A 25,393-nucleotide genomic window follows, 5' to 3' on the forward strand; every position below is an offset into this window, starting at 1 on the left:
AGAGTGGTCAGTGAATGAGCTGCCAGAGGAAGTGGCTGAAGCAGGTACATTAACAATGTTTAAAAGATACTTGGAGGTACATGGATAGGAAAGGTTTAGAGGGATATGGGCCAAGCACAGCCAAACGGGATGAACTTAGTTGAGAATCTTGGTCGGCATGGACCATTGGGCTAAAGGGCCTGTTTCCATGCTGTATGACTCTTTGACTCTCTATGACTCTATAATAAACCACTTGAAAAAGCAAGTACCGGAAATGAATGTGCTGTTAAGAGAGGTGTAATCGTGCCAGCCTTTTGGGGGTAATACTTACCAGCTGTGAAGAAGAATATAAATGGGTGCATTAGAAAGCAGATATTGTTACAGCTACCAGTGCACAACCAGGTAGCAATGCCGCTGCACTGGGATAAATAGGTTAGTGGCATTTGTCTTCGATCTGTTTGCAAAGCTTCCTTCTCCTCCAGCTGTTCATCCATCTAAAGTAATGAGCCATAAATAGTCTTCATGATCAGCAGTTAGAACGTAGTCCTATTTAAACAATAATGGCAAAGCTACTGGAATTCCTTGGAAGTGGGCTGTACATGTAATCAGCTGCATCAACAATGACCTTTCATGATAAGGTCAGAAGTGGGGATGCCCACTGATGATAGCACAGTATACAGTTTGTTTGCAACTCCTCAGATTATTAAGTAGCTCATACTTACATACAGTAAAATATGAACAACTTTCTAGCTTAATTATGAAGTAACATTTATCCATAGAAGTCCCAGGCATTGACCTCCTTGAACAAAAGTGTGCATAACATGTCTTGACTATCGAAAACATTACCACCATCCACATCTTGGCATGTCAATCATTGACTTGAAAAATCCTGCAATAATACTGAGGCTACGGCAACAGGTGATGTGCAGTGCCCAAGCAAGATCAGAAAAGGAATTTGGAAAGAGAGCATCTAATTGCACAGTACTATTCAGAGATTTCCACAGTTGACAAAGGTGAAAAAGACTTTCTGATCTTCAGATTAGCCGGAACCATTTTATTATCCATATGAGGGCTGTGGGGGTATAAACACGTCACCACTAAATCATTCTGAGCTGAGTTTTATCTTTGGACTGACTTGATTCATACTTTCAGCAGAATTATTCAGAGAACAGGCGGCATTTATCTTATTCCATCTCTCTTCTTGTAATAATTAATTGTTTTGCATTCAGTATTGATTGACAGCAGTTACATTTTGGTAGACAAATTTATCAATATCTATATATAGTAAAATTAAAACAGGAGATTCTGGAAATAATCAGTAGGTCAATGAGCATCTGTGGAGAGAGAAACAGATTTAACTTTTCAGATCGATGTGCTTACACCAGCTTGTGTTGGCCTTCATTACAACAGTGCAGGAGCCCACAGGCAGATCAGAGTGGAAGTGGGATGAAGGACAACCAGAAACCCAAGGTTGTCTCTGCCAACTAAACATAACAGCTCCTCAAACAGTCTACCGTAGAGGATACCACATTGTGAACACCAATGCGGTACCATAGAAGTGCACGTGAATGGCTGCTTCACCTGGGGAGACTGTTTGGATCCCCTACATGGTGGGAAGGAAAGAGGTGTAAAGACAGGTGTTACAACTTCTGCAGTGGAATGGGAAGGTCCTGTAAGAAGGGGAATGGTTGGTGGAGACAGAAAAATGGACCAAGGAGTTGCAAAGGGAACAATCCCTTTGAAATGCTTAAAAGGAAGGAGAGGGAAAGGTGGGTCTGGCTGTGGAGTCTTGTTGGAGCTAGTGGAAACTGTGGAGGCTGGTGGGCTCCAAGGTGACGGCCAGGGAAACTCTTGTTCTTGCTTAATACAGGAAGAGAGGGTTGGCAAACGGATGAGGTGTGATCAAGGGTTCTGTCCACCAGGGTAGCGGGCAAGCCACAGTTCAAGAAGCAGCAAGATATGTCAGAGGCACCTGCATGAAGTCTCTTCACAGAGCAAATACAATGGAGACAAAGGGACTGGAAGAGTGGAGTGGAGTCCTTGCAGGAGGCAGAGTGGGAAGAACTTTAGTTAAAATATCTGCATTACGTAAACTGTAGTTAATTAGAACAACTTGAGAGTATCCAGTTCTAGTTCTCTGTGTTGATGCATGAAATATTGTCTTAAGGAGAAATTGGAGACGGCACTGCCTGTTCAACATAAATGTTATTCTAGATCTGAGATCAATTTTATTAACTTTAATAGAAAAGAACTTCCATGTAATTATCTCATCTCAATTTTAAGTGCAGCAATATGTCAATGGTCCTTTTTACAGTTTCTTTCCCATGTGTGCCCCCTTCCTCATTTGGAGGTAGGTTCCTCCGAATATATTTTTATCCTGTAGCTGTAAATCTTAGCAGTGCTTCAGCAAAGAGAGCATTAAAAGGCAGAACTGATTCTGTCAGGACTTGTCCATTTTCTCGGAGGACACTGTAAATAGTAATAAGTAGAAATTGAGCAGTAGGCATTCGATATCTCCCTGTTTGACCTGACAGAAGTTGATAACTGGTTGAGCTGTAATCTGAGTTGTTCCTGCTCTGTGATACTTGGCATTAGCGAGCAAGGATTTTAAGTTCAATAGACTGCAAATTACAGCATCAAGCTTTTATTAACATTTTTTCCCAAAAACTGAAATCTTACCCATCAGATTTATAAAATTAATATATCGTATGCATATTTTATAATGCTTAGCAAGGCTCTCTGCCTGTATGTGATATATATGCAGTTTGCTGTGGAATTCTAGTCTCCCTTCAGACTTCAAAACTAGTAAAATACCCACTTATCTCAGAATGGCCTAGATGTTGACATGTAACTTTTCCCCGGATGCTCTGGTTTCCTCTCATGCTGATTGGCGGGCTAATTGGTTACTGTAAATTATCCCAAGTATAGGTAGGTACCGGGAGAATCAGTGTGATGTTGATGGTCATGTGAGAGAGACTAGATTACAGGGAAATAAGTGGAGGAATGGGATTAATGGGATTCCTTTGAGAACCAGTGTATTCTCAATGGGATGAATGGTTTCTTTCTGCACCATAAGGAAATATGAAATAGGTCAAAGGGGGATGTAAAATCCCAGAAATGTTGCTCAGATTGTGCACTTCCACCTAGAGGTATCTTGAAAGAAACTTGCGGGATTTACAATCCACGGTGAATCCACGATTATCATTCAACTTTTATTTTTCACAGAAACTGGATCACATAGCATATAAAAACATTTCTGAGGTCTTGAGAAAAAGTGAGTTACAATGAATGACAGCATACTTCATTTTAATTTCAAAGCAGTGGGGATACATGAAGAAATCTTCAGAATTGCTTAATTGTTTCTGCAACTGGTACTGTTTGAATCAGGGAAAACAACAACAACTTTTATTTATGTAGCTCTCAAATAGTTTCAAAGGAGCATTATCAAACCAAAAATTAACACTTTGCCACATAAGGCGACATTGGGATAGATAGCATAAACTTGGTCAATGCATTCAATGAGTAGCCAAGATAGAAAACTAATGCAGTTGTGTTAGTTTTAAATATAAAAATGGATTTGCAGTAAATGGATTTGCATCATGAATGTTCCTAGATTGGTCTGTCTATTCTTTTTGCTAGGGGAACAATACCGTCACCTCTGAGAGTTGCTTGCAGCAAGCGTATCGATGGCACGAAAGCCTGTGCCGAATCTTACTCTCTGCCTACAAAGGACTCTTCTGCTATTTCAGTACAATAATGAAACAGGTCCCAGAAATGCATCAGATTCAGCTGGGTAAGAGGTGTGATTGTGTTAAAATGTACATTCCTGTTTGACTGGCGAAATGGCAAGCTCACTCTTTTTTTCAGAAGGCAATGGCCATGTTACTGTACAATATGGATGTGTGCCAACTGTTCTCCAAAATCATACTCTGAATTGGGTAACCCAATGGTTATGCTAATGGATAATTAATTCAGAAACTAAGACTCGATGAGTTCAAGTTCCATTACAGTAGTTTGGAAATTTGAGTTTAGCCTTTTAAAACCTGGAAATAAAAAAACTAATTCCTGTAAAAGTGACAGAGAAGCTATCAAATTGTTATAAAAGAACTGATTTACCACTGAATTTTGGATGAGGAAATCTGAATGTGGCACCAATCATGATCGACTCTCTGCTGCCCTCTATAGCAAGTTGGCAACATCATACGATCTTCTCAGAGCAACTGAGGATGGGAGATAAATGCAGACCTTGCCAGTAACACTCACATTCTGAGAATGTTCAATGGTTCATTTAATACTGAAGTATCTTTTCATAATACTCCCAGTTCCCCAGTTCTCTGTTATGTTATTCCCACACCCTTGTTTTTTCCCCCAGCGACTCAGGTTCAATTCCCGCCACTGTCTGTAAGGAGTTTGTACTTCCTCCACACGTCTGTATGGGTTTCCTCTGGGTGCTCTGGTTTCCAACCACATTCCAAAGACGTACAGATTAGGAAGTTGTGGGCATGCTATGATGGCGCTGGAAGCGTGGTGACATTTGCGGGCTGCCCCCAGAACACTCCACGCAAAAGATGCATTTCACTGTGTGTTTCGATGTACATGTGACTAATAAATAATATCTTATCTCCTTGCATTCTTACACAAAAAATGGACAGTTAGCACAGCAGTTCCCCTCATTGAAATGCATCAACGTTATGAAGCAATCGACCCCTCACAACTCTTCTATTTTTAAATCTGAAGAAAGACAGTACCTTTATTTTAAATTGCCTGTGAGAAAGAGTAAATTTGTAATACAATATAACAATAATTAAGACTCTGTCTTAAAGATGGCAAGGTTTTCAGAGCAGTTGGCATAGATTGCCTGTTGTAATCCTGGGAATGATCATCCAACCAGTCCTTCAGCTCTGAGAACTGGCAGCAGAGAAAATTTAACAGCACTGGGGATGTCAGTGTTTTCAAAGGTTATGAAAACTATGTTCCAATTGAAATGTTATATAATTTTTATGAAAGAGTATCATAATCGTTGAATGATTTTTTTCAGATCTCCATGACAAAGAGCTGTAGGGTATAATTTTGATCCAATGAGTGTGCTAACATAATACTTGAAAGTGAAACAATTGCAATTTGGTTACAGTTGAAACTCTCCATAAATTATATCCCTTGGCTTATGGTGACATCTGTTCATACAGGCAGACTTCGTGACTGGAATGGGATGAATTCAGAAAAGATTTATGTTGATTTTAAATTTGATATTTATTGAGTGGAATCAGTCTGACTATTTTCTTTTAAGAACTGCAACCTATAAAAGGCACACCATATGGTCAGGCTGCATGCCTCAAATGGCATTACAGCCATGGAGCTACTGTTGCATGGCTCAATAATACCAGAGGCCAAGGCCAAAACATGTGCAGGAAGGTACAGCATCAGGGTCCAGCAGGATTGGGGGGGGGGGGGGGTGGGGGAAGTCCAGTGGTCAGACCACTGTTGAGGGTCCAGGTTAGTGGTGGGTGGGGGGATGGTGGGGGAAGGTACAGCAAAGGTCTGGAAGCCAGTCAGTGTGCAAGAAAGAATGGAGTGATGCTGCTTCTGTGAAGCCTGGAGATGTCCTGAATGAGTGCTGCCTTGAAAATCTGGTCGGGATCTATGGGTGGAAGGTTTAGAATTTCAACTGACAGCAGATTAGTGTCATTGAGAAATGGGTTGGCTCCTTTGGAGATCAGGACTTCATCGAGGAACTCACAGGATATGGTGTTGGTGTTTGGGGGAATTGGGTCACGATTTGGAAAGTCAGAAGGGGAAATCAGTAGGTTGTTGCGAGTTTGTATTGTGTGAGTCCAAAGAATAGAAGTTAAATAATGGGGAAAAGTGTCTCTATCCAGTTTTTCTGGGAGTTCCCAATGACAGGAAAATGTGGATTGAGGATAGCGTGAGAAATGACATCAGAAGGAAAGGTTTCAAATTTATGGAATGGTGTGAATCCGCCCAAATATATTTATTTTTGTATTTTGCCCCGAGAAAGGTCGCAGAGTAGTGTAAGTAACCGTGTTACACAGTTGACGTTCTTGTTACATGTTTCTGAAACATTTAATCTCCACTGTCACCTTTGAAGGAAAGTACAGGAAAATAAAAACAGCAAGAATGTTAAATTATTAAGATGGGTGAAAAATTTAGCTACGTATCTCTTAACAGAACGGTTCCAACACAAACTACACCAAAAATCCAAACTAGACTCCTCTGTCTCAAAAGCTGATGGGATTATTATTTAAAGCTGAATGGTATACAGGCCATGGTGGGGTGGAGGAGGTCATAAATGTAATAGATCCCTTTCTGGGCTGTTTATGAGTCTTATTCCAGCTTTTTCTATTCACACACTGTTGGGTGCTGTATTTTAGTGCTCTTGTTCCTGTGGGATTGAATTCTCAAAATCTATATTTTTATCTTTGCCAGAGGACTGCCTTATAGACGAGACTCTGTCACAGCTTTGTGTTAACCTACAGGTGAGGAATTCTATTGCTTATTTCACAACAGCTGTTTGGATATTGGAATGCAAAAGTGAACTCTGGTAGTGGAGTAGGGCAGCCTGTACAGATCACCCTCTTGGTGCCCATCCTTTCCTTTCCATTGACATCCACTTCTACCTGTTATGACTAGTATTTTCATTCCCTTTCAGAAGCGCAACGTGAAGGCATGAGAAACTAACAGAATAAAAATACAGAGACAGAAGGGAACACAGAACAGACACTTGATGGTGTGCTTAGCACTGTCATCAACTAATTCATTTCTGGGCATTCCACCAAAGCTAAAATTCCCACTAATTGGGCAAGAATTGAAAAATAAGCTGAGAGTGAATAAAATAATTGCTGTAAAGTTGAAAGCACCAAGATTATTCCACACGAGTTAAAACAAAATTGTTACAGAGATGTCACTTAGGATAAAAATTTTAAAAGCTCTTTAGTATAATTAACAGTCATTTTGGATTTTCTTCAAATTGAGTGAACCCACCCAAATTCACAGTGTGCCATTTTTAGTTCAAGGAGCAGTTACCCACAGAGTAAGGGAAGGTGCTATAATTGCAAGAGAAGTGGGAGGCAGCCAGTGTGAGTGGCTGCCTTAGGGACCGGTGTCAATGAGAGTTCTCTCCCTACTGTACATGAATTTAGAAACACAACAGGAAACCTGTCTGGTCTGCATCAAGGAGAAGGATTAGTTGTATCTGAAGAGGCAATTCAGGAACTGCAAAATCAGTTGGACAAAAAGTTGAGGTTGCTGGAAAAATAGTCAATTAAGTATAATGTGTAATGGTAATGTAGAAAGACTAAATTGCCAATTATAATACATCATGACCATTGTTAATTGACCAATGTATTCAACTGTAAATGATCCCCCACCTTGGCTCTTTCTGCTACTGTCACAGCATCCACCTGACCACAATGCATAACATACAACACCATAAATAAACATTCCAAATTAAATTTAAAGATAAAATCATTCCTTGTTGTGGTCAGACAACAACTAGTGGTGCTCTTGTGCTCTACAGTGTACGTCGAACACCTTCGCTCCATCTGCTGCAACAGCCAGGACCTCCCGGTGGCCACCCACTTCAATTCCACATCCCAATCCCTTACTGACATGTCTATCCATGGCCTCCTCTACTGCCACATTGAGGCCAGGCGCGGGCTGGAGGAACAACAGCTCATATTCCGCCTTGGGAGTCTCCAACTTGATGGCCTTAACATCGATTTCTCTTACTTCCAGTAACCCCATCCCTTCTTTTACTTCCCCCCCTCCCAACTCCATTGTCTTCCCTTATTTCTATAGCTCCCTTCCCCTGCCTTGATGACCTACTTATCTCCTCTCCTTCCCTCCTCCATCCTTTATTCCATGGTCCACTGCCCTCTCCTACCGGATTCCTTCTTCAGGCCTTGGCCTCTTCTACCTATCACCTCCCAGCTTATTACATCTTCACTTCCCCCACCCACTACCTTCCCCCCTCACCTGGACTCACCTATCACCTGAACTCACCTATCCCCTGCCTGTGTGTGCTCCTCCCCCTCCCCCCACCTTCTTATTCTGGCTTCTGCCCTCTTCCTTTCCAGTCCTGATGAAGGGTCTCGGCCCAAAACATCGACTGTTTATTTCCCTCCATGGATGTTGCCTGACCTGCTGAGTTCCTCCAGCACTTTTTGTGTATCGTTGCAGATTCCAGCATCTGTAGAATTTCTTGTGTCTCCACAGTGCCATCCTTAGGCAGCCCCTTGGGATCGAGGATGACCTACTTCCACTCCAGTTTTGTGGCTTCTGAGATTGGCAGAGAGATCAGTGTGGAAGAGTCTTCCACAGATGGGACAAAAGGTTGCTGATGAGTCTCGCGGGTGGGTGGTTTGTGAGGCAGTGCGTTCCTTTTGCTGCCTATGCGGGGCTTTTGTCTCCATCTGAGTTGTTGGAAGGAAACCCTCTGTGTGTGGTGTCATTGTGCACAACATTCCCTTAATCTTGGCCATTGCCCCCTTTTCCCCACTGGCTCACTACTTCCAGATACAGCCTCAATGTTATCCTCTTAAATTAATGCGAGAAACCATATCTGAGACGATGGTTCCAAGTGTAACCCGAGTGATAGTCACCGTCATCTTCTCGAGGCGCTTCTGCTGTCTGGCCAGGTTGTACTGCTTGATTGTTCCAAAAAAGGGTAACAATAAGTCATCCAGTAAGTTATCATCACAAAGACGTGGGTTGGTAGGTTCCTCCAGCATCATCGTGTTTTTCATCTAGATTCCAGCATCTGCAGTCCTTTGTTTCCCTCGTATTAGAAGCTGGAAATAGGGGAAGAATAAAAAAGGGTTTAGTGTAAATGGATTCTTGATGTTCAGCATGGACCTGGTGGGTTGAAGGGCCTGTTACCATGCTGTATGACTCTATGACTCTAAGTTGAGGCACAGGGTGGTCGGATAGGAAGGGATAAGGATGTTAGAAAGAGGTGGCTTCTTCAGTTATCTGCGCCTCGAAAATCAGAAGTGTCTCTGAGTTGAGTGAGAAGAATGCGTATAGAGGATACCGTCATTTTCAGTGCTTCCCACAACTTGTCCTGGCCTCAGCAGGCATCCCCACCCTCCAGTCCTTAATTCCTGCTGTCCCTGTTTAAGCACCTCCTTATACCCAAGTGAGAGTAAAATGTGTCAATAAGTTCATCAATAAATCTGATGATGAAGTCATCTTGTTTGAAAAGTTGGTAGTGTGTGGTTCATAGCAGTGTTTAAGCTTAGAATGTAGTGGAACTATTGAATGTTCAACATGAGTCCAAATGGACAGCCTGTTGGTAAATCAGTGATGGTAATGTGGTGACTGAGTTGTGTCTGAGGCAGTTGGTAGGATAGGTGTACTGTGTACCCTCACTGAACTTCCTGCTGCACTGAATCCAGCTCTTCAGAGTCAAAGTCGAGTTTATTGTCCTGTTTAAACTTCTGACCTTGAGCTTCCAAGACCAACTGCTCCCACTGCCTCACAGTGTTTGTCTGGAGCAACTCCTCTTGTTGATGCACTGTTGTCTCCAGTGTAGCATTTGAAAACTCACTGCTATTCTCCACTGTTTCCCAGTTCAGAATCACCTGTAGAATGTTTATGAACACTTAATCAAGCCAGAGCCTACACATCCCTTTAAGAAGAGCAGGAGAGTTTTAAGCAGTGCTGGATTGCTTTAACCAGTCATGATGCATTCTGTGGAAGTGTTCAGCCAGACTGCAGCACAGTTTGCAGTGTTGGAATGTTGAAGTCATTGAGCTTTGTGCTGCCTGCCTTGGAATTAATGAATTAAGTTAATTGTGCATATTGCTACCCACCTGTAAATTCTGGGGCTATTGAGTCCATCTCCCATTGTATTGTTAACAATCTGATTCTTTGTTGATGTTCATTCAAGGGATGTGGGCTTCACAGGCTGAGCCAGCATTTAATTGCCCATTCCTGGTTGCTCTTGAGAAGGTGGTGGTGAGCTGCCTTCTTGAACTGCTGCAGTACAAGAAACGTGGGTATACCCACAATGGTGTTAGGGAGAGAGTTCCAGGCTTTGACCCAGTGACAGTGAAGGAGATATGTTCCTGAGCCTCTGTTCTATATTCCTTTTAAAACTTTTTACCATTTAATACACTCATCCTCACCTGTTTTGTCCTCTGCAGAATGTGTCACCACACATTAATGACATAGTCGGTATATATAGATTGCTATACATCACAGTTAGTTTGTGAGAATGTGCTCTATGTAATGTTCTTTCTTGACCTTTTTGCAGATGTTTAGCTGCCCGGATAAAGTGGCAGAACAGATTAGCAAGGATTTGCAGCAGCTCTGCTCCTGTCTTGCAGCTCTGTGGAACCAGTTCCGGGACAGCACAACTCTTCAAGAAGATGTAACAGCTTTCTTACGCCAAGACCACCACAGTCTAAGGGTAGTCATGCTACAATTTATTTTATAACTATTTAGAATTCATCTTTCAGGAAAATCCAGTTAGATAACAAAGCTTCCAAATTATTTACTCCACCTTCCATGCATGGTGATTACTTTGTTTTCTAGAAACTAATTGCTTCCCAATGTAAGATTGTAAAGAAGCAGTCCTCATGACTAATGTAACAGGGTTTCCTTTAACAGATCTGCTCTACATATATTTGCTTCAATGAATCTGGCTGCTTTCTGCCAACACTTGAAAGTGAGGGTTATTTGTGAAATGAAATCCTTATTAGATTAGAAACTATAATTTCCTCCAATGAATCTGTTGATCTAGATATTATTTAAATCAAATCCTTAATTGGTAAAAAGTTTCATCCAGCTGTAGTTGACTGAAACTGCTAGTTGCACATGGATTGGGCTTTGAATTTGGGAAGAGAAATTAGGATGCAAATATTAACTAACATCTCTCCTGGAAACTAGGTTTGTTAGATTTTGCTCTATGTCCAATACAGTTGAACAGTTTGCTATCACTCTGCCAGTGCTTAAGTTTGTTCACTTGAATCAGTTGACAGAGAGCGACTGGTGTTTATGAAGTGTTGTCCCTGTGAGGAACTGCAGTATGTGGAAGAAAAAGAATTAGCATGAAGTAACAAAACATAAACTGGAAATGTTCAACAGGTAAGTCAGCACCTGAAGAGAGAGAAGAAAAAACAGGGAATAATGTTTCAGGTTGCTGACTTTTCATCAAAGCTAGAAATAGATGGGAAATAAAACAGGTTTTGGGATGCAGAAAAAGCAGGGTGGAGCAAAGTATAAAAGGGAAAGTAATGATTGAGGGAGACAAAGGTGATTAAAAGGCAGAAGGAATGATGTTTCAAGGTGAAGGTAATAGTACTGGAACAAGTGAAGAAACAAGAAATGTCTGTGAGGTTGATGTAATTGGTAAAAGCCGATCATTATGCAAAGTTGTTAACCTTAGTATTGAAATGAATAATCCATTGAATTGAAAGTTGTGCTGCTATTCTTTGAATTTTTGTGAAGTTTCAATGAAGTAATGTTGAAGGGTGAGGACATTTAGGTCAAAAGTGGGAGAGAGACAGATAATTAAAGTGATGAGCAACAGGAAGTGTGGGGTCATGCTTGTAGACTGAGTGGAGTTGATCCATATCATCAGTTCTGAGGATCAGCTGTATTATTTGGAAGACTGCCAATTAACTTCATTTCCAAAAAGCCTGATTCCAATTTTTTTCAGACTGTACCCAAAGTCTATGGATTCTCTAAACAACAAAAATTGTTTTCTCTAACTAACATATCAGTGTGCTTTAATATTTTGGAAACTTGAAACAGATCACACAATAACCTTCTAAATTCCAGGAATGAATGCCCAATTTCTGCAAGTTCTTTAGAATTCCCTTGGAATTCAGGTATCATTCTTGTAAATTAACACTGCATCCCTTCCAAGGCTAATATCTGTTTTAAGTTGTATTCCCCAGAACTGTGCACAATACACCAGATCTAATCAGACGGGTGTGACTGTAGCATAAATTCTATCTACTTATATTCCAGCTCTATTGATAGCGAAGCTAGCCTATTTGATTACTTTCTGAACCTCTCCATGACATTTTAATGGTCCATAGATAGTGATCCCTAAATTGCTTCAGGCTGCTATTTTAGGTCTAACATGGATGTCCTCATAACATCATCAAAATTGAAAGGAGTTGTCACAGTTCTGTTTATTTATTAGCTTCTCTGTAATTTTATGCTTCCATGGGCATTGTTTGCAGTTTATCAATGGCAAGCTTGGATATGCAGTTTACTAATCCGTCATCTAAGTCATTTATAATTAAGTTATATAATCCTAGCACAAATCCTTGCAGAACTCTACTTATCACACACTGTCAATTTATGAACGAGTCACTGTTGCTGCTCTTTGTCTGCTGACACAAACAGTTTTCTTGCTGAGTCAATTCCATGAGCTTTAACTTTAGCATTTGAGGGACTTCATCATTTGCTATTTCAAAGTCCACATCATCCATGGATATTTTCCTTTCCCCAACCTTAGTCATCGCTTCAAAATATCCAGATGGCTTGTCCACCGTGACCTACTCCTTACTTGCTCTGTCCTCAATTATCTGCTCTGGATATTTCTCAAGAACAAAATTTAAGCTAACTGTTCACTAATTCATTGGGTTCCCTCTGTTATTTGTCTTAAAAAGTAGTAACATGGTATTGGTTTATTATTGTCACTTGTACCGAGGTACAGTGAAAAACTTGTCTTGCATACTGTTCGTACAGATCAATTCATTACACAGTGCATTGAGGCAGTACAGGGTAAAAACAATAACATAATACAGATTAAAGTGTCACAGCTACAGGGAACTGCATTGCAGACAATAAGGTACAAGGTCATAACAAGGTAGATTGTGAGGTCAAGAGTCCATCCCATCATATAAGGGAACTGTTCAATAGTCTTATCACCATGGGATAGAAGCTGTCCTTAAGCCTGATGGTATGTGCCCTCAGGCTCCTGTATTTTCTGCCTACTAGGAGAGAAGAGAGAATGACCCAGATGGGTGGGGTCTTTGATTATGCTGGCTGCTTCACCAAGGTAGCGAGAGGTAAAGACAGAGTCTGTGGAGGAGAGACTGGTTTCCATGATGCGCTGGGCTGTGTCCACAACTCTCTGCAGTTTCTTGCGGTCCTGGGTAGAGCAGTTGCCATACCAAGCCATGATACATCCAGATAGGATGTTTTCAATGGTGCATTGATAAAAGTTGGTGAGTGTCAAAGGGGACATGCCAAATTTCTTTAGCCTCCTGAGGAAGTAGAGGCACTGGTGAGCTTTCTTGGCTCTGGCATCTAAATGGTTGGACCAGGACAGGCTATTGGTGATGTTCACTCCCAGGAATTTTGGGCATTTGGTTCTGAATCATGGAAACGTTGGATGATTATAGCTACATCATTTCAGCAGTGTGGCAAGATGGTGTTTTCATTGTTAACATCATTATGCAAAGTAACCCATACTGTCACCTTCAGATTTTTGGGGTGTGCTACTCACCTGACCCTTGCCTAAAATCATTCTCACATTTGCACTCCAGTGAACACCTCTAGCCTCGCAGTTATTTTGCCAGCAACATCATAGTACAGGAGACTGAATCTTGCATGGGAAAGCCTTTAAGCTAATACTCTCCTGAGGTTTGGGTTAAGGAATATTAATAGGTCAGAGTCCCAGTACTATGGGACATACTGAAAGATGAGTAAAGGCGCAAGGTGAATACATATAAAACTAGGGAGAGAATTGAGACTTATATTTGTTTCTGCACAGGTAAGAAGATTCTCAGAGGCCTTCTTCTACATGGAACACCAGAAACAGATGGCACTTACATTCCAGGAACACGTGTGAGTATTTCTGTTAATTATTATCAGATGCTGCTTTTCTATTAGACAAACTTTATTTTTGAAATTCTCAGTTAACTTTCTATGTGTAGGAAGTCCTTGTGCTAGCATGTTTTTATGCTTTGGTCTAGACTATCAGTTATTAGGCAGATGAGCGAAAAGGTTAAGGGAAGTGTACTACTGATCACTTCTTTGTAATTCTTTTGGTGGACCATTGGCGAAGGTCCATCTTGGGTAGGAAGGATGCATGATCAAGGAGTCACTTACTCTTGGGCAGTTCTCTGGGGCCTCGGATGACTTGGTTCTTCTCCATTTCTGTGGCTTGGACATCGCTGATGAATCCTTTATGGGATCTGGGTACTCTGCCATCAGGGGACAGCTTGTGATTGATGGAGCGGGTGGGTGTTTTTTTTTCTGGGATGTTGTACACTGCTTTCCTGTTTGCACTTGGATTCAGTGTGTCGTTGTCCTACAGAATTAAGGTGCTCGGTGCTCCTTCTACATTTGAGTGTTGCAGGGCAGGGATTCCCCGAGCGTCAGTGAGTACGTTACATTTTTTCCAGGAGGCTTTGAGGACATCCTTCTGGAGGTCCTGTGAGTGTCAAGCTGTAGTGTGGACCACCCATCAGAACTGAATGAGCTTTGAATCTGAGGGTTAGGGTTTGGGAAAGGACACTGAACTTTCATCACTAATCCTGATAATGGATTTGAAAGATTTAGGATTTTGCAGAGGCAATGTTGATAGTACTTTGAAGCACCTTCTATAGGTGGCCCTTGTCTCCAAAGCATACAGGTGGATGCAGATCACTGCTGCCCAGTAGACCATGAGCTTAGTGCCATGTCTTGGTCTTCAAAAATCTTTTTCCTCAGTCAGCTGAAGTTTGTATTGGAGCATTGGAAACACAAATATTTTTTGTCATCATTGTCTGTTGAGAGGTGGCTCCCAAGATATGGAAAATGATCCATGTTTTCTAGAGTCTTGTTCACTGTAAAACCTTGTGTTTTGTTTAGCTGTAGAAAATTAAACACTTCAAATGCATGGTTTACTCCAAACCCTATTCATGTATTTTTTTATAATGCATCTTTAAACTAAAGAAACAAAGGACTGCCGATGCTGGAATCTAGATGAAAAACACGATGATGCTGGAGGAACTCAGCAGGCCAGGCAGCATCTGTAGATAAAGCAGTCAGTCAGTGTTTCAGGTCAGGACACTTCAGGTCCTGAAGAGGGGTCCTGACCCGAAACTTTGACCACTTGCTTTTCTCCACGGATGCTGCCTGGCCTGCTGAGTTCCTCCAGCATCATCGTGTTTAATATCTCTAAGCTATTCTGTAACTGGAGTGTTAAGGGTAGAGTATTACCCACTTGTTTCCAAGCTGCCCAGCTCAGTTCTACAGGGATTCTGACTATCACTCATGTCCCAGATCCGAGGTTCTTCTTCTTTCTTATCAACTGTTGGCTCTGGAGTCGTCGCTGCCAATGTACTCGATGCTTCTTCACTTATTTGTTTATATGCCAATCTTCAGAATGCTGGGGCTCTTCAAACCTCTAAGCCAATGAAAAACAGGAATCATGGAATTGATTGCTCTGGAAAGTTTTCCCACTTGGGTGTCATGACCAAGTCTTCCCACATAAGTATTTCACTTTTTTAACCTGGGCCTCTAGTTATCTCTTATTACCGTAGGAACAACAAGTTCTTCTGCCTGCTCTTGAGGCCTTGGGTGCCATCAAAGCCAGATTAACCCTTACTGAAAATAATGAGTCTTGGAGAAATCTACTTCGCTTCTTCGTCTCATGAAGGTCTAGTTTCAATCTGTATTTCACAGTTTAGTTACTACAGATGGCTTCTCAAAGCAATTCCTGATTCATAATTCTAAAATCAAATAATGGAGAACACCTTTCCAATGTAATTGTTATCAATGTTGTTGAACATTCTCAGAGAACTTTACAGACCATTAATTATTCTTGTGCCTGACTTATTCAAACTGAAAACACTGCCCAGTCTTCTATTCTGGGATGGCTATGAGTCACATTGATTTCTCTTCTTACAATAAATTGTTGCTCATGTGAAGTTGGCTTCCTTTTGCATCATGCCTCGTAGAGGTTTAGCTGTTAGCCACCCGGCTACAGTCATAGTCTTACAGTCTTGCTCTGGATCGCACTTGTCAGGTTGATTGCAATGTGCAGCAGGGGGCAATGTGGTACAAGATCTTTGTCTTTCAGCTGATGAGTGTAAGGCTCAGGTTTTTGTGCATTTCAGTGAGGAAATCAACCATCATTTAGGGCTCAGATTCCGAGTATTGACATATGCAAGTGATGGCTTTTTAATAAAGAAGAAAGTGGAAATAGAGCTGCAGGCCTTGCTTTCATAACCTCAAATGTAGATACCTTCTGAATACACTTGTTTCGTTAACTGTTTCAATTAATTGTTTTCTCATAAACAAGAATAACAAATTAGAATTATTTGGAACCTTCAACTTAACAGAAAAATTATCAGACACGACATATCTCAGAGTCTTCAGCAAAGAGACCAGAGCCAGTGAGAGAAGGATAAAGAGACTTGAGTATAAGCCTCTTTGAGAGGAAGGGAGGATGTCAAGGAGCCAAAGTGACAGAAAGAGAACATTCCATGGAGTAAACAAGTGAAGGGAATAATTTGTTCAAATGACTGGTGTTAGAGAAATGTTGAATTTTGGTGGGGTTAAAGGACTCGTAAAAGAAAATTTTTAAAAATTGCAAATGCTGGACATCAGAAATAAAAAAGAAAATACATGAAACACTCAGCAGGTCAGGCAGCATCTGTGAAACAGATCTGGTTATATCGTTTCAGGTCTGAGAACCTTTGTGTATATGTAGACACTAAACTGGTGTCTGCAGATGATACCACTTGAATCAACTTTACAGATGAAGAAAAGAATTATCTTTTGCAGTAATCGTGTTCCTTCGCTACTGCTCATTTCTTAAATATTTAACATGTCACTTGCTTTTGACCTGTATCATCATGAAAGATTTGCCTGGACCATATTTTCAATTATCTTAGTTCTAAAAATTTATTTCAGTCACCTTTAATTCTCCTTTTGAGAGGAAGAGGAAAAGTTGAAACATACTCTAAATGCTGAATGGAGTTTCTACATTTCATTTTGCTAAGAGCTGTTTGTAGTTAATCAATGAACTCCATTCTATTTTGAGAGGTAGGAAAGAATGTTCTGTTTGATGCATTAAGCGGATGGAAAATGTAGCTTTCATGGACCAAGGGAAAACAATACAACCTTAAATTAAAAGGGATAACTACTTTTTATTTCCCTGATATTATCATTAATTCCAAGAAATGATTGTGTTCCAAGCAGTGCATCTCATTGCTCAGCCTGACTTGCTGAGTTCCTCCAGCTTTTTGTGTGTTGCTTCAGTGTATTTCTTTGTCAGTATCCGTCTATTTTAATAAAAAAAAATCTGTTTACAAATATTGATGTTAAACTTCGGATTCTTTTGGATATTATTAATCATTTTTTGTCAGCTTCTTCGATCTTGTGCTCTGTGCTAAATAACTGAGATTCACAAAGTGTTGCCTGAGGGGCTGCTCTTGATATCAGAACCCTTGTGCTGTGGAGACAGGAGATCAGCCAGGGTTAACACTGCCTTATCAATGTCCTTCGAGCATTCTGCTGGAAGCTGTATGTGAACACAGTTCAGCCTCATTCATCAATAGAAGGTGCTTGGACATGGTAACACGGGAACTGATTATTGATGCCATGGAGCCCAAGGATAAAACATTGCCTTCAGTGAAGGAGAGGAGAGATTATGAAAAGTCCTTGGCACCATTGTGTCCTCACAAACTGGAAGGTATGATTAGCTTTTATGGGAAAAGCAGGGAAAATAAGGAAAATGTGCAGCCGAGCTGAATTGTCAGGTGTGTTAATCGCCCAGTTGGCTGCAAGTGAGCATGAGACACCGAAAGCTTTCCTTTGAGGTAGGGATAAGCAAACCCTTAGGCAAGAAAAGATTAACCTTAACTCCTGAATAATATTGGCTGATTACTGCAAATCTGCCAACTTATCATTAGGGCTGTTCTAATCCTTCTACTAATAATATTGTATATTCCTGATACGTATAAGCCAATGAAATGGCAACACTTGGCTGTAAGGAGAGGATGAATTGTTGTTAGTCTTGCCACATGATTAAAAAGAAATCATAAATGAATGCTTTAAATTCAAGTTAGTAACACTTGCTCCTCAGACCCTGCTGCACAAAACTAAAATCCAACTTGATTGTCTTCCTTAAGGTTTTAGTTGCGTGATTAGTACTGTCTAAACTGCTATCATTCAGAAGAGAGCTGATACGTGCAAGAAAATCATCTTTAGGCAGTTCTCATTACTTCCTGCATGGATTATGGATTGATGTACAGGATTAATGGTCAGTGCTGGCTGGCACCAATGCCCTTCATAAAGGCAGGGCCCCAGATTTTCTTGAGGGAATTAACTTGCCTGCTTGAGTGCTTTAACCAGTTGGTCAGTGTGCAGCAGGCCAATGAGTATCTTGTATAAGGTCCCACTGCTGGGATGTTCAGTGGCATGTCACAACCAGGAGGTAATGCCCCACTGAACAGACCTTGCTTATAGGGATGGCCTTTTAGGAAATCGGATTGTCCAGGGTCAGGCTATGTGAGGATGGAGTTGGAGGAGGGAGAGGGCTGTGATGGAATGAGGGGTTGGTGATAAGTTCAGGGATCTGAAGGTAAATCAGCTGGTCAGACTTGGTAAGGTGTCATCAGGCCAGAGGGAGATCATGGTGATGTTTGGTAAAGGGATCAGGCCAAGGATCAGAAGAAGGTTTGGGTAAGCAGATTGGTAGAGGGGTCAACCCAGCAAGAAGGTTGAACCAGCAGATTGGTAATGGGGTCAAACTAGGGATCAGAAAGAAGTACAGGGCAATAAGTTGACAGGAGGAGTCAGGCCAGGAGGATGGCTGAGGGATCCGTCCAACAGATTCGTAGAGAGATCAGATGAGAATCAAGCATTGGGACTTGGACGAGCTGCAGTTGTCAGTCATTAGTGGTTGAGAGTATGGTATTTTTGTGTTTGCAAATCAGTAATCATTGGTGGGATCAGGAAAAGTTTGCAAACTGAAAAGAAGGCAGAGATAGCTATTGTGGTGGGGATGTATGGTAGATCTGAGTTTAACCAAGAGAGTAATGCACAAAAAGTGCTGGAGGAACTCAGCAGGTCAGGCAGCATCCATGGAGGGAAATAAACAATTGACATTTCGGGCTGAGACCCTTCATCAGGACTGGAAAGGAAGAGGGCAGAAGCTAGAATCAGAAGGTCAGGGAGGGGGAGGAGTACACGCAGGCAGGGGAGAGGTGAGTTCAGGTGATAGGTGAATCCAGGTGAGAGGGGGATGGTAGGTGGGTGGGGGGGGAGATGTAATAAGCTGAGAGGTGATAGGTAGAAGGGGCAAAGGTCTGAAAAAGGAGGAATACGGTAGGAGAAGGCAGTGAACCATGAAATAAAGGATGGAGGAGGGGAGGAGGGGAGATGGGTAGATCATCAGCGGGGGGGGGGGAGGGAGCCACAGGAATAAGGGAAGTCAAAGGAGTGGGGTGGGGGGGAAGAAAAAGAAGGGGTGGGGTCACCATTATTCCATGATCCACTGTGCTCTCTTACTGGATTCCCTCTTCTTCAGACCTTTGCCTCTTCTACCTATCACCCCTCAGCTTATTACATCTTCCCCCGGCCCACCTCCCTTCTCTCTCACCTGGACTCGCCTATCACCTGCCAGCTTGTGCTCCTCCCCCTCCCCCACATTCTTATTCTGGCTTCTGCCCTCTTCCTTTCCAGTCCTGATGAAGGGTCTCGGCCCTAAACATCAACTGTTTATTTCCCTCCATAGATGCTGCAGACCTGCTGAGTTCCTCCAGCACTCTTTGTTTATTGCTCCAGATTCCAGCATCTGGAGAATTTCTTGTGTCTCTGTTAACCAAGAAGGTATATTACTTGGATGGGACCTACCCGAGGAGGGACAACACTAGACACCGCTGAAGCAGATCTTACAAGCATTACAGAAGCCTGATTCCATTGTGGCATCAGCGTGGCAAACACTAAAATGTCTCTGAAGGAAAATAGTAAACTTTGTGCAACTTGCATGAAGTTCACACTTCGGCCTTTGCCTTCTGGGAAAAAATACCTTTGGTTAACAGAAAGCAATCAATCTCAGATTTAGAATTAACAATTGGAACATCATCAACTGAAGTTTGTGGAAGAAGTTTCCAAAACTCGACCAACCTTAGTATTACTTTAACCTGCCTTCAGGATTGAGAAAAAAGAATCAGCCGTGATTGAATGGCAGAGCAGATTCGTTGGGCTGAATGGCTTAATTCTGCTCCTATATATTATGGTCTTACTACTTACTCTGTTTCACCCCTTTGGAAGTGATTTTCTCATTAAGGCCAACTGTCAAAGGATAATATATGTATCTGGATTTCCTTATTGCTAATGGGTTAAAAAAAGTACCCTTGATAGAGCTTCTGTAGGAACTTAAACCCACATTCCTTTGAGGGCTGACAGGAGTCAGGCTAATTTTCCAGTTCCTAGAAGAAGCTCATTGTGAGAGTTTGAGGTAAATGTTAAACCTGTATCTTGTGGGCACCTACCATTCTAGTTTAATGTCAATAACCTTATCTAGAAACCTAGTCATTCCTATTCTAGGGGGTTGTAAGAGCTCTAAATCATTTTTTATGCTTCTAGAATCCAAAGTCACAGTCAGATTGCAGCAGCTGTCAGAAATTCATCCTACCTCACCAGCATGCCTCCATTGCCTATCGAGTGTCTGGACATAGATGGAGACTGGAGTAATCTTCCTATTATATTTGAAGACCGATATGAGGAATCCATTTCCAAAGGTTTGTCATGTTTCCTTTATTTCATTCAACATATTACATATGTATTACACTTTGTAATTTTTATTTAACTGTATGAGATTGTGATCTGAAAATTGGTGATTGACACACTTCATAATTTTTATATACTTTGTGTACCTTTTTATGTATTACAGCGTATAATGTCTGATACCGCAAATCTGAATTTAGCTATAAAGTATTATACTCTACAAACAATTGTAGTTTTTCCCATAGCAGTTTGAAACAATGGGAGTTCCATTGACATCCCAGAAAAAATATTAGATTATCCTGTACAGCATGAGGAAGCTTGTATGTTGCAGCTTAGAAGCTAGTTTAATTTCAGATGAACCACTGGGTCCTTGGGTTTCCATTACAGCTAAGAAAGTACATACAGAAAGAATTTACAGGCTGCATAACAGGGAGCAACAACTTTCTCCTCAAACTTAATTCTAAGCCATTGCAGAAGGAATTACTGGTCACTAAAATTGTATTAAGCGTGTTAACAGAGTAATGTGGTATGCTGTGTTGTTTTCATTGCTCTGAGGAATGTTATAAGATGAAATATAATCTCTGTAATCATTACTCTTTGTGGAGTCTAATGTTAAATTTCATTTCCTTTTGGAAAATTGAAAAAAAACATGCATGACAACATGATTAAATGATGTGTCCAGGTTTGAATAACAAGAAGAATATTTGCCACAATAAACACGCCATTTCCCCTACCATGACCCAATGGTCATTCAGTCACCTGATTTAATTGTATGCATTGAAGGTGAACTCCTAATCCTGGTGCATGAAAACTACTTACAGAGGAGATTGTTGTTATTGAACTGGAGAGCATATCCTGCACAGATCATAAATTTGTAACAGTAATATCAGCTGGTAAAGTGATTTTGTATGACAATCTCCAAGGTGACTCTTCAACAGAGTTGATAAGCTTTTGGTTTAAATGAAATATTGACTTTGTTAAACTGGTAAGTAGAAGAACAGCAAAAAATTATCTGAACTATTAATTTATTCATATAGTCAATAGTGATTTCTGCTGTTATGAATCAATTAAGTTCACTACTGTTGCTGGTTGTCAGTGAAATGTTTTAGTCCCAAGAGGAGAGAGGCATATGTGAGTTTGATTACCTTTATTAACTAAATTGTAGCTACTGTCATACAGCTTATTAAAGGATTAGTTTTGGTTATTTTTCCTAGCAGATGGTTGTGCATTCATTTCACACACTCGGATTTAAAGACATGGTCAAGGCACACACCGATGTAACAGAAGGGCATGCAGGCATGTCTTATGACTGCTTAATGCTTAAGTTCCACTTTGATGAACTACTGTACCTTAAAATCATTCCATTTTAATCCCTTCAATCTATGAGCTAGTTGTTCTCGATGCTGTTCTTAATTATAGTCCTACGTTAGCAGCCAAAGAAGAGAGTTATTGGGGCAGCTGATAAAGCGGTTGATTATCATATTCGGGCAGCATTTGTAGAAAGAGAAACAGCTAACAATTTAGGTCTGCAGCCCTTCATGGGAACTGGGAAAGAGAGAAGCAAGTTCGTAGAGGCAGCAGAGAAGGTGGAGGAGAGGTGGGGGGAAGAAAGGGAATTTCTCTGTTAGGTTGAGACAGGATGAACTCACGTGGCAGTCAAGGGGTGGTTAAAATCAGATTAAGCTTCTTTGTGTATGTAATGTGATGTAAATGGTAAGGCAGTGGGATATGCCCAGTGAAAATGGCCAGTTCTCATGCAAGGAGAAAGAAAGAGTGAGGTATCTAAAGTTAGAGAATTCGATATTCAGCCCTGCAGGCTGCAGCGTGCCCAGAAAGATGAGGTGAGTTGCTCCTCAAGCTTGTGTTTAGCCTTGTTGTAACAGTGCAAGAGGCCACAGATGGTCAAGGTGGCAGTGGAACTCCCCATTCCACTGCCACCCTGACCTCAGGTAAGGGAAACTGAGGATCGCCCCTGTGGACTGAGCATAGACACACCGCAAAGCAATCATCCAATCTGCATTTGGTTTCTCCAAGGTAGAGGAAGCCATATTATGAACACCAAATGCAGTACACCAGATTGCTTCATCTGTTGATGTAGATCATGAATAACTAGGACCCAAAGACCAATTCCTTTTGCATCTAACTATTCACAGTCTGTCAAATTGAGAAAGATCTGTTTATTTTACTTTCTGTCGGATAACCAGTTCTCAATCCGCGGAAATGTATTACGCCCAGTTCCATTTGCTCTGACCTTGTTGACCAACCTCACTAGTCTCTCATATGCTGCTTTGCCTTTCTTTATCAAGTTCTCGGTCCTCCTTTGTTGACTTCTAAAATTCTCCCAATCCTCAAGGCTACTGCTATTTCTGGCAACTTTGTAAGCCTTTTCTTAGGACATAGAACACTACAGCACAGTACAGGCCCTTCGGCTCACAATGTTGTGCCGACATTTTATCCTGCTCTAAGATCTATCTAACCCTTCCCTCCCATATAGCTCCCCATTTCTCTATCATTCATGTGTCTATCTAACAGTGTCTTAAATATCCCTATACCATCTTCAATATCATCTTTAGTTTGTTTTCAACCTAAAACATTAACCCAATTTCTCTTTCTGCAGATGGTCCCTGGCCTACTGAGTGTTTCCAGCATTTCTGTTTTTATCTCATATTTCCAGCATCTGCGACTTTAGTCAGCACGTGGGAATCACTTTTTATTTCGGGATTTGGTGTATTAAAGTTTGGGCCTACTTGCCAGGACCATCTGCCGCCAGACTTCATCACAGCTTTGGTCCAAATATAAACTAGAGTGCAGTATGTGTGAGGTGAGGTGTGAGTGACAACCCTTGAATCAAGCAGCATTTGACCAAGTGTGGTATAAAGGAACTGTGGTGAAACTGTGGTCAATGAGCATCAAGAGGAAAACACACCAATGGTTCAAGTCATTCCTCACTTAATGATAATTTTTGAGGTTATTGGAGGCCAATCATACCAGCCCCAGGATATCACTGCATGAGTTCCTCAGGATAGTGTCTAAGGCCAAACCATCTTCAGTGGCTTCATTGATGACCTTCCATTATAAGGTCAGAAATGGGGATGTTGGTAACGATTGCAAAAGTTTTCACAACTCCGTATTAAATGAAGCAGCCCATGTCTGCATGCAGCATTCATATCACAGAAGTGCTAGACCATGACCATCTCCAATAAGAGATGGTCTAACCACCTATCTTGGCATTCAATGGTATTGCCACCGCCAGGTCTTCCACCATCAGTATCCTGGTAGTCACCATTGACAGGAAATGCAGCTGGACCAGCCACATAAATCCTCAGCCTGCCAATGCAGATCGGAGGCTGGCTAGAGAGTGATGCACCTTCTGATGCCCCAGTGCCTTTCCACCACCTACAAAGTGCAAGTCAGGTGTCACGAACCAGCAACAAAAGAAACACACTGAGCATGATTCAGTGTTAAAAACTATTTTATTAATCACTACTTATGATAATACGTAAAATAAAAGTAAAAATGTTAGTATGTTAGAATTCAAAAATGTTAAACCTCGAACGTTAACCCCAAAACTAAACTCGTCGTGTGTGTGTGTGACAAAGTCCCAAACTCCAAGTTCCGGAATGGTTCTTAAAGTTCAGTTCCGCAAGTCATAAGGTGAAACATGAGCAAGGGCTTCTTCAACAACCACCGTTGTCTGAAGATAAGACGTAGATGTAGAAAAACAGAGAGAGAGTACATACGAAATCCAAATGTTCCACGATGGAACCCAAACGACACTCCAGTGTTTACTCGGTAGTGACTTCCTCACCCCGAAAAGCATCCGAATCGTGGTCGTCCACACACAAATACCTGTTTCCTTCTACAGGTCAGCAACAAAGTGAACTCCACCGGATTACTTCCAACTTCCATACATGGATTTCAGTGGCAGACACAGTTATTGTTTCTCATCCATCGATAGAGAAAACAAGCAGGCTGGTGTCTCTCTCCCTTCTCTCTCTCTCTCCTTCTTCTAACTTCTTCAACAACATCATTACGTCCTTTATCTTCTATTGACGTAAGCACACCCCACACACACATACACACACACTCTCTATCTTAAAGGGACTTTCACTGAGTCCGTAACACAGGAGAGTGTTGGAATACTCCGAATGGCTTAGATGTGTGCAGCTTCAATAGCTCTCAAGAAGCTTCCTATCATCCAGAAGAAAACAACTAGTTTGAATAGTACCTCATCCACTATCCTAAGGATTCATTCTCTCCACCACCAATGCATTGTGGCTATAGTGTGTGTGCTATATATACTTACAACCCTAACCACCAGGAAGGAAAAGGGTGTTAAGCAACTGTGGGTCCCCTTCCAAGATGAACATTGCCCTTACTGGAAAAAATATCAGTGTTTCTTTGTTGCTGGTCCTCTATCCTGGAACCACCAATCCAACTGCACCATGGAATTTACTTTCATCAGAAAGGCTGCAATGGTTCAAGAAGGGCATTTAATGATGGGCTATAAATGCTAGCCTCATCAGTGGTGCCCAGATCCTGAAAAATGAATTAATAATTCAGAAGTTTTCTCTTCAACAATTCTGGCATTTCTGTTGCAAACATTTCAGCTTACTTTCCAGTCTCTTTCTATGCATGAACATATGAACTAGGAGCAGGCCAAGCCTAATACTCCCTTTGATATCATGACTGATGTAATTGTAACCTC

At 41.3% G+C, this 25,393-nt stretch overlaps 1 protein-coding gene across 4 annotated transcripts in view; it reads left to right on the forward strand.

Moving 5' to 3' along the window:
- The window catches only part of LOC127574218 (protein FAM135B-like), a 249,465-nt gene that overhangs the window by 164,381 nt on the left and 59,691 nt on the right, over positions 1-25,393 (forward strand). For all 4 annotated transcript variants that reach the window (XM_052023030.1, XM_052023029.1, XM_052023031.1 and 1 more), the window contains 5 exons: positions 3,619-3,772; positions 6,424-6,473; positions 10,253-10,408; positions 13,733-13,806; positions 20,545-20,699. In XM_052023030.1, the coding sequence (XP_051878990.1) occupies positions 3,619-3,772; positions 6,424-6,473; positions 10,253-10,408; positions 13,733-13,806; positions 20,545-20,699 (589 nt within the window). The remainder of the gene's footprint in view (positions 1-3,618; positions 3,773-6,423; positions 6,474-10,252; positions 10,409-13,732; positions 13,807-20,544; positions 20,700-25,393) is intronic.

The sequence above is a fragment of the Pristis pectinata genome, chromosome 9, assembly GCF_009764475.1.
Source record: "Pristis pectinata isolate sPriPec2 chromosome 9, sPriPec2.1.pri, whole genome shotgun sequence".
NCBI lineage: Eukaryota > Metazoa > Chordata > Chondrichthyes > Rhinopristiformes > Pristidae > Pristis > Pristis pectinata.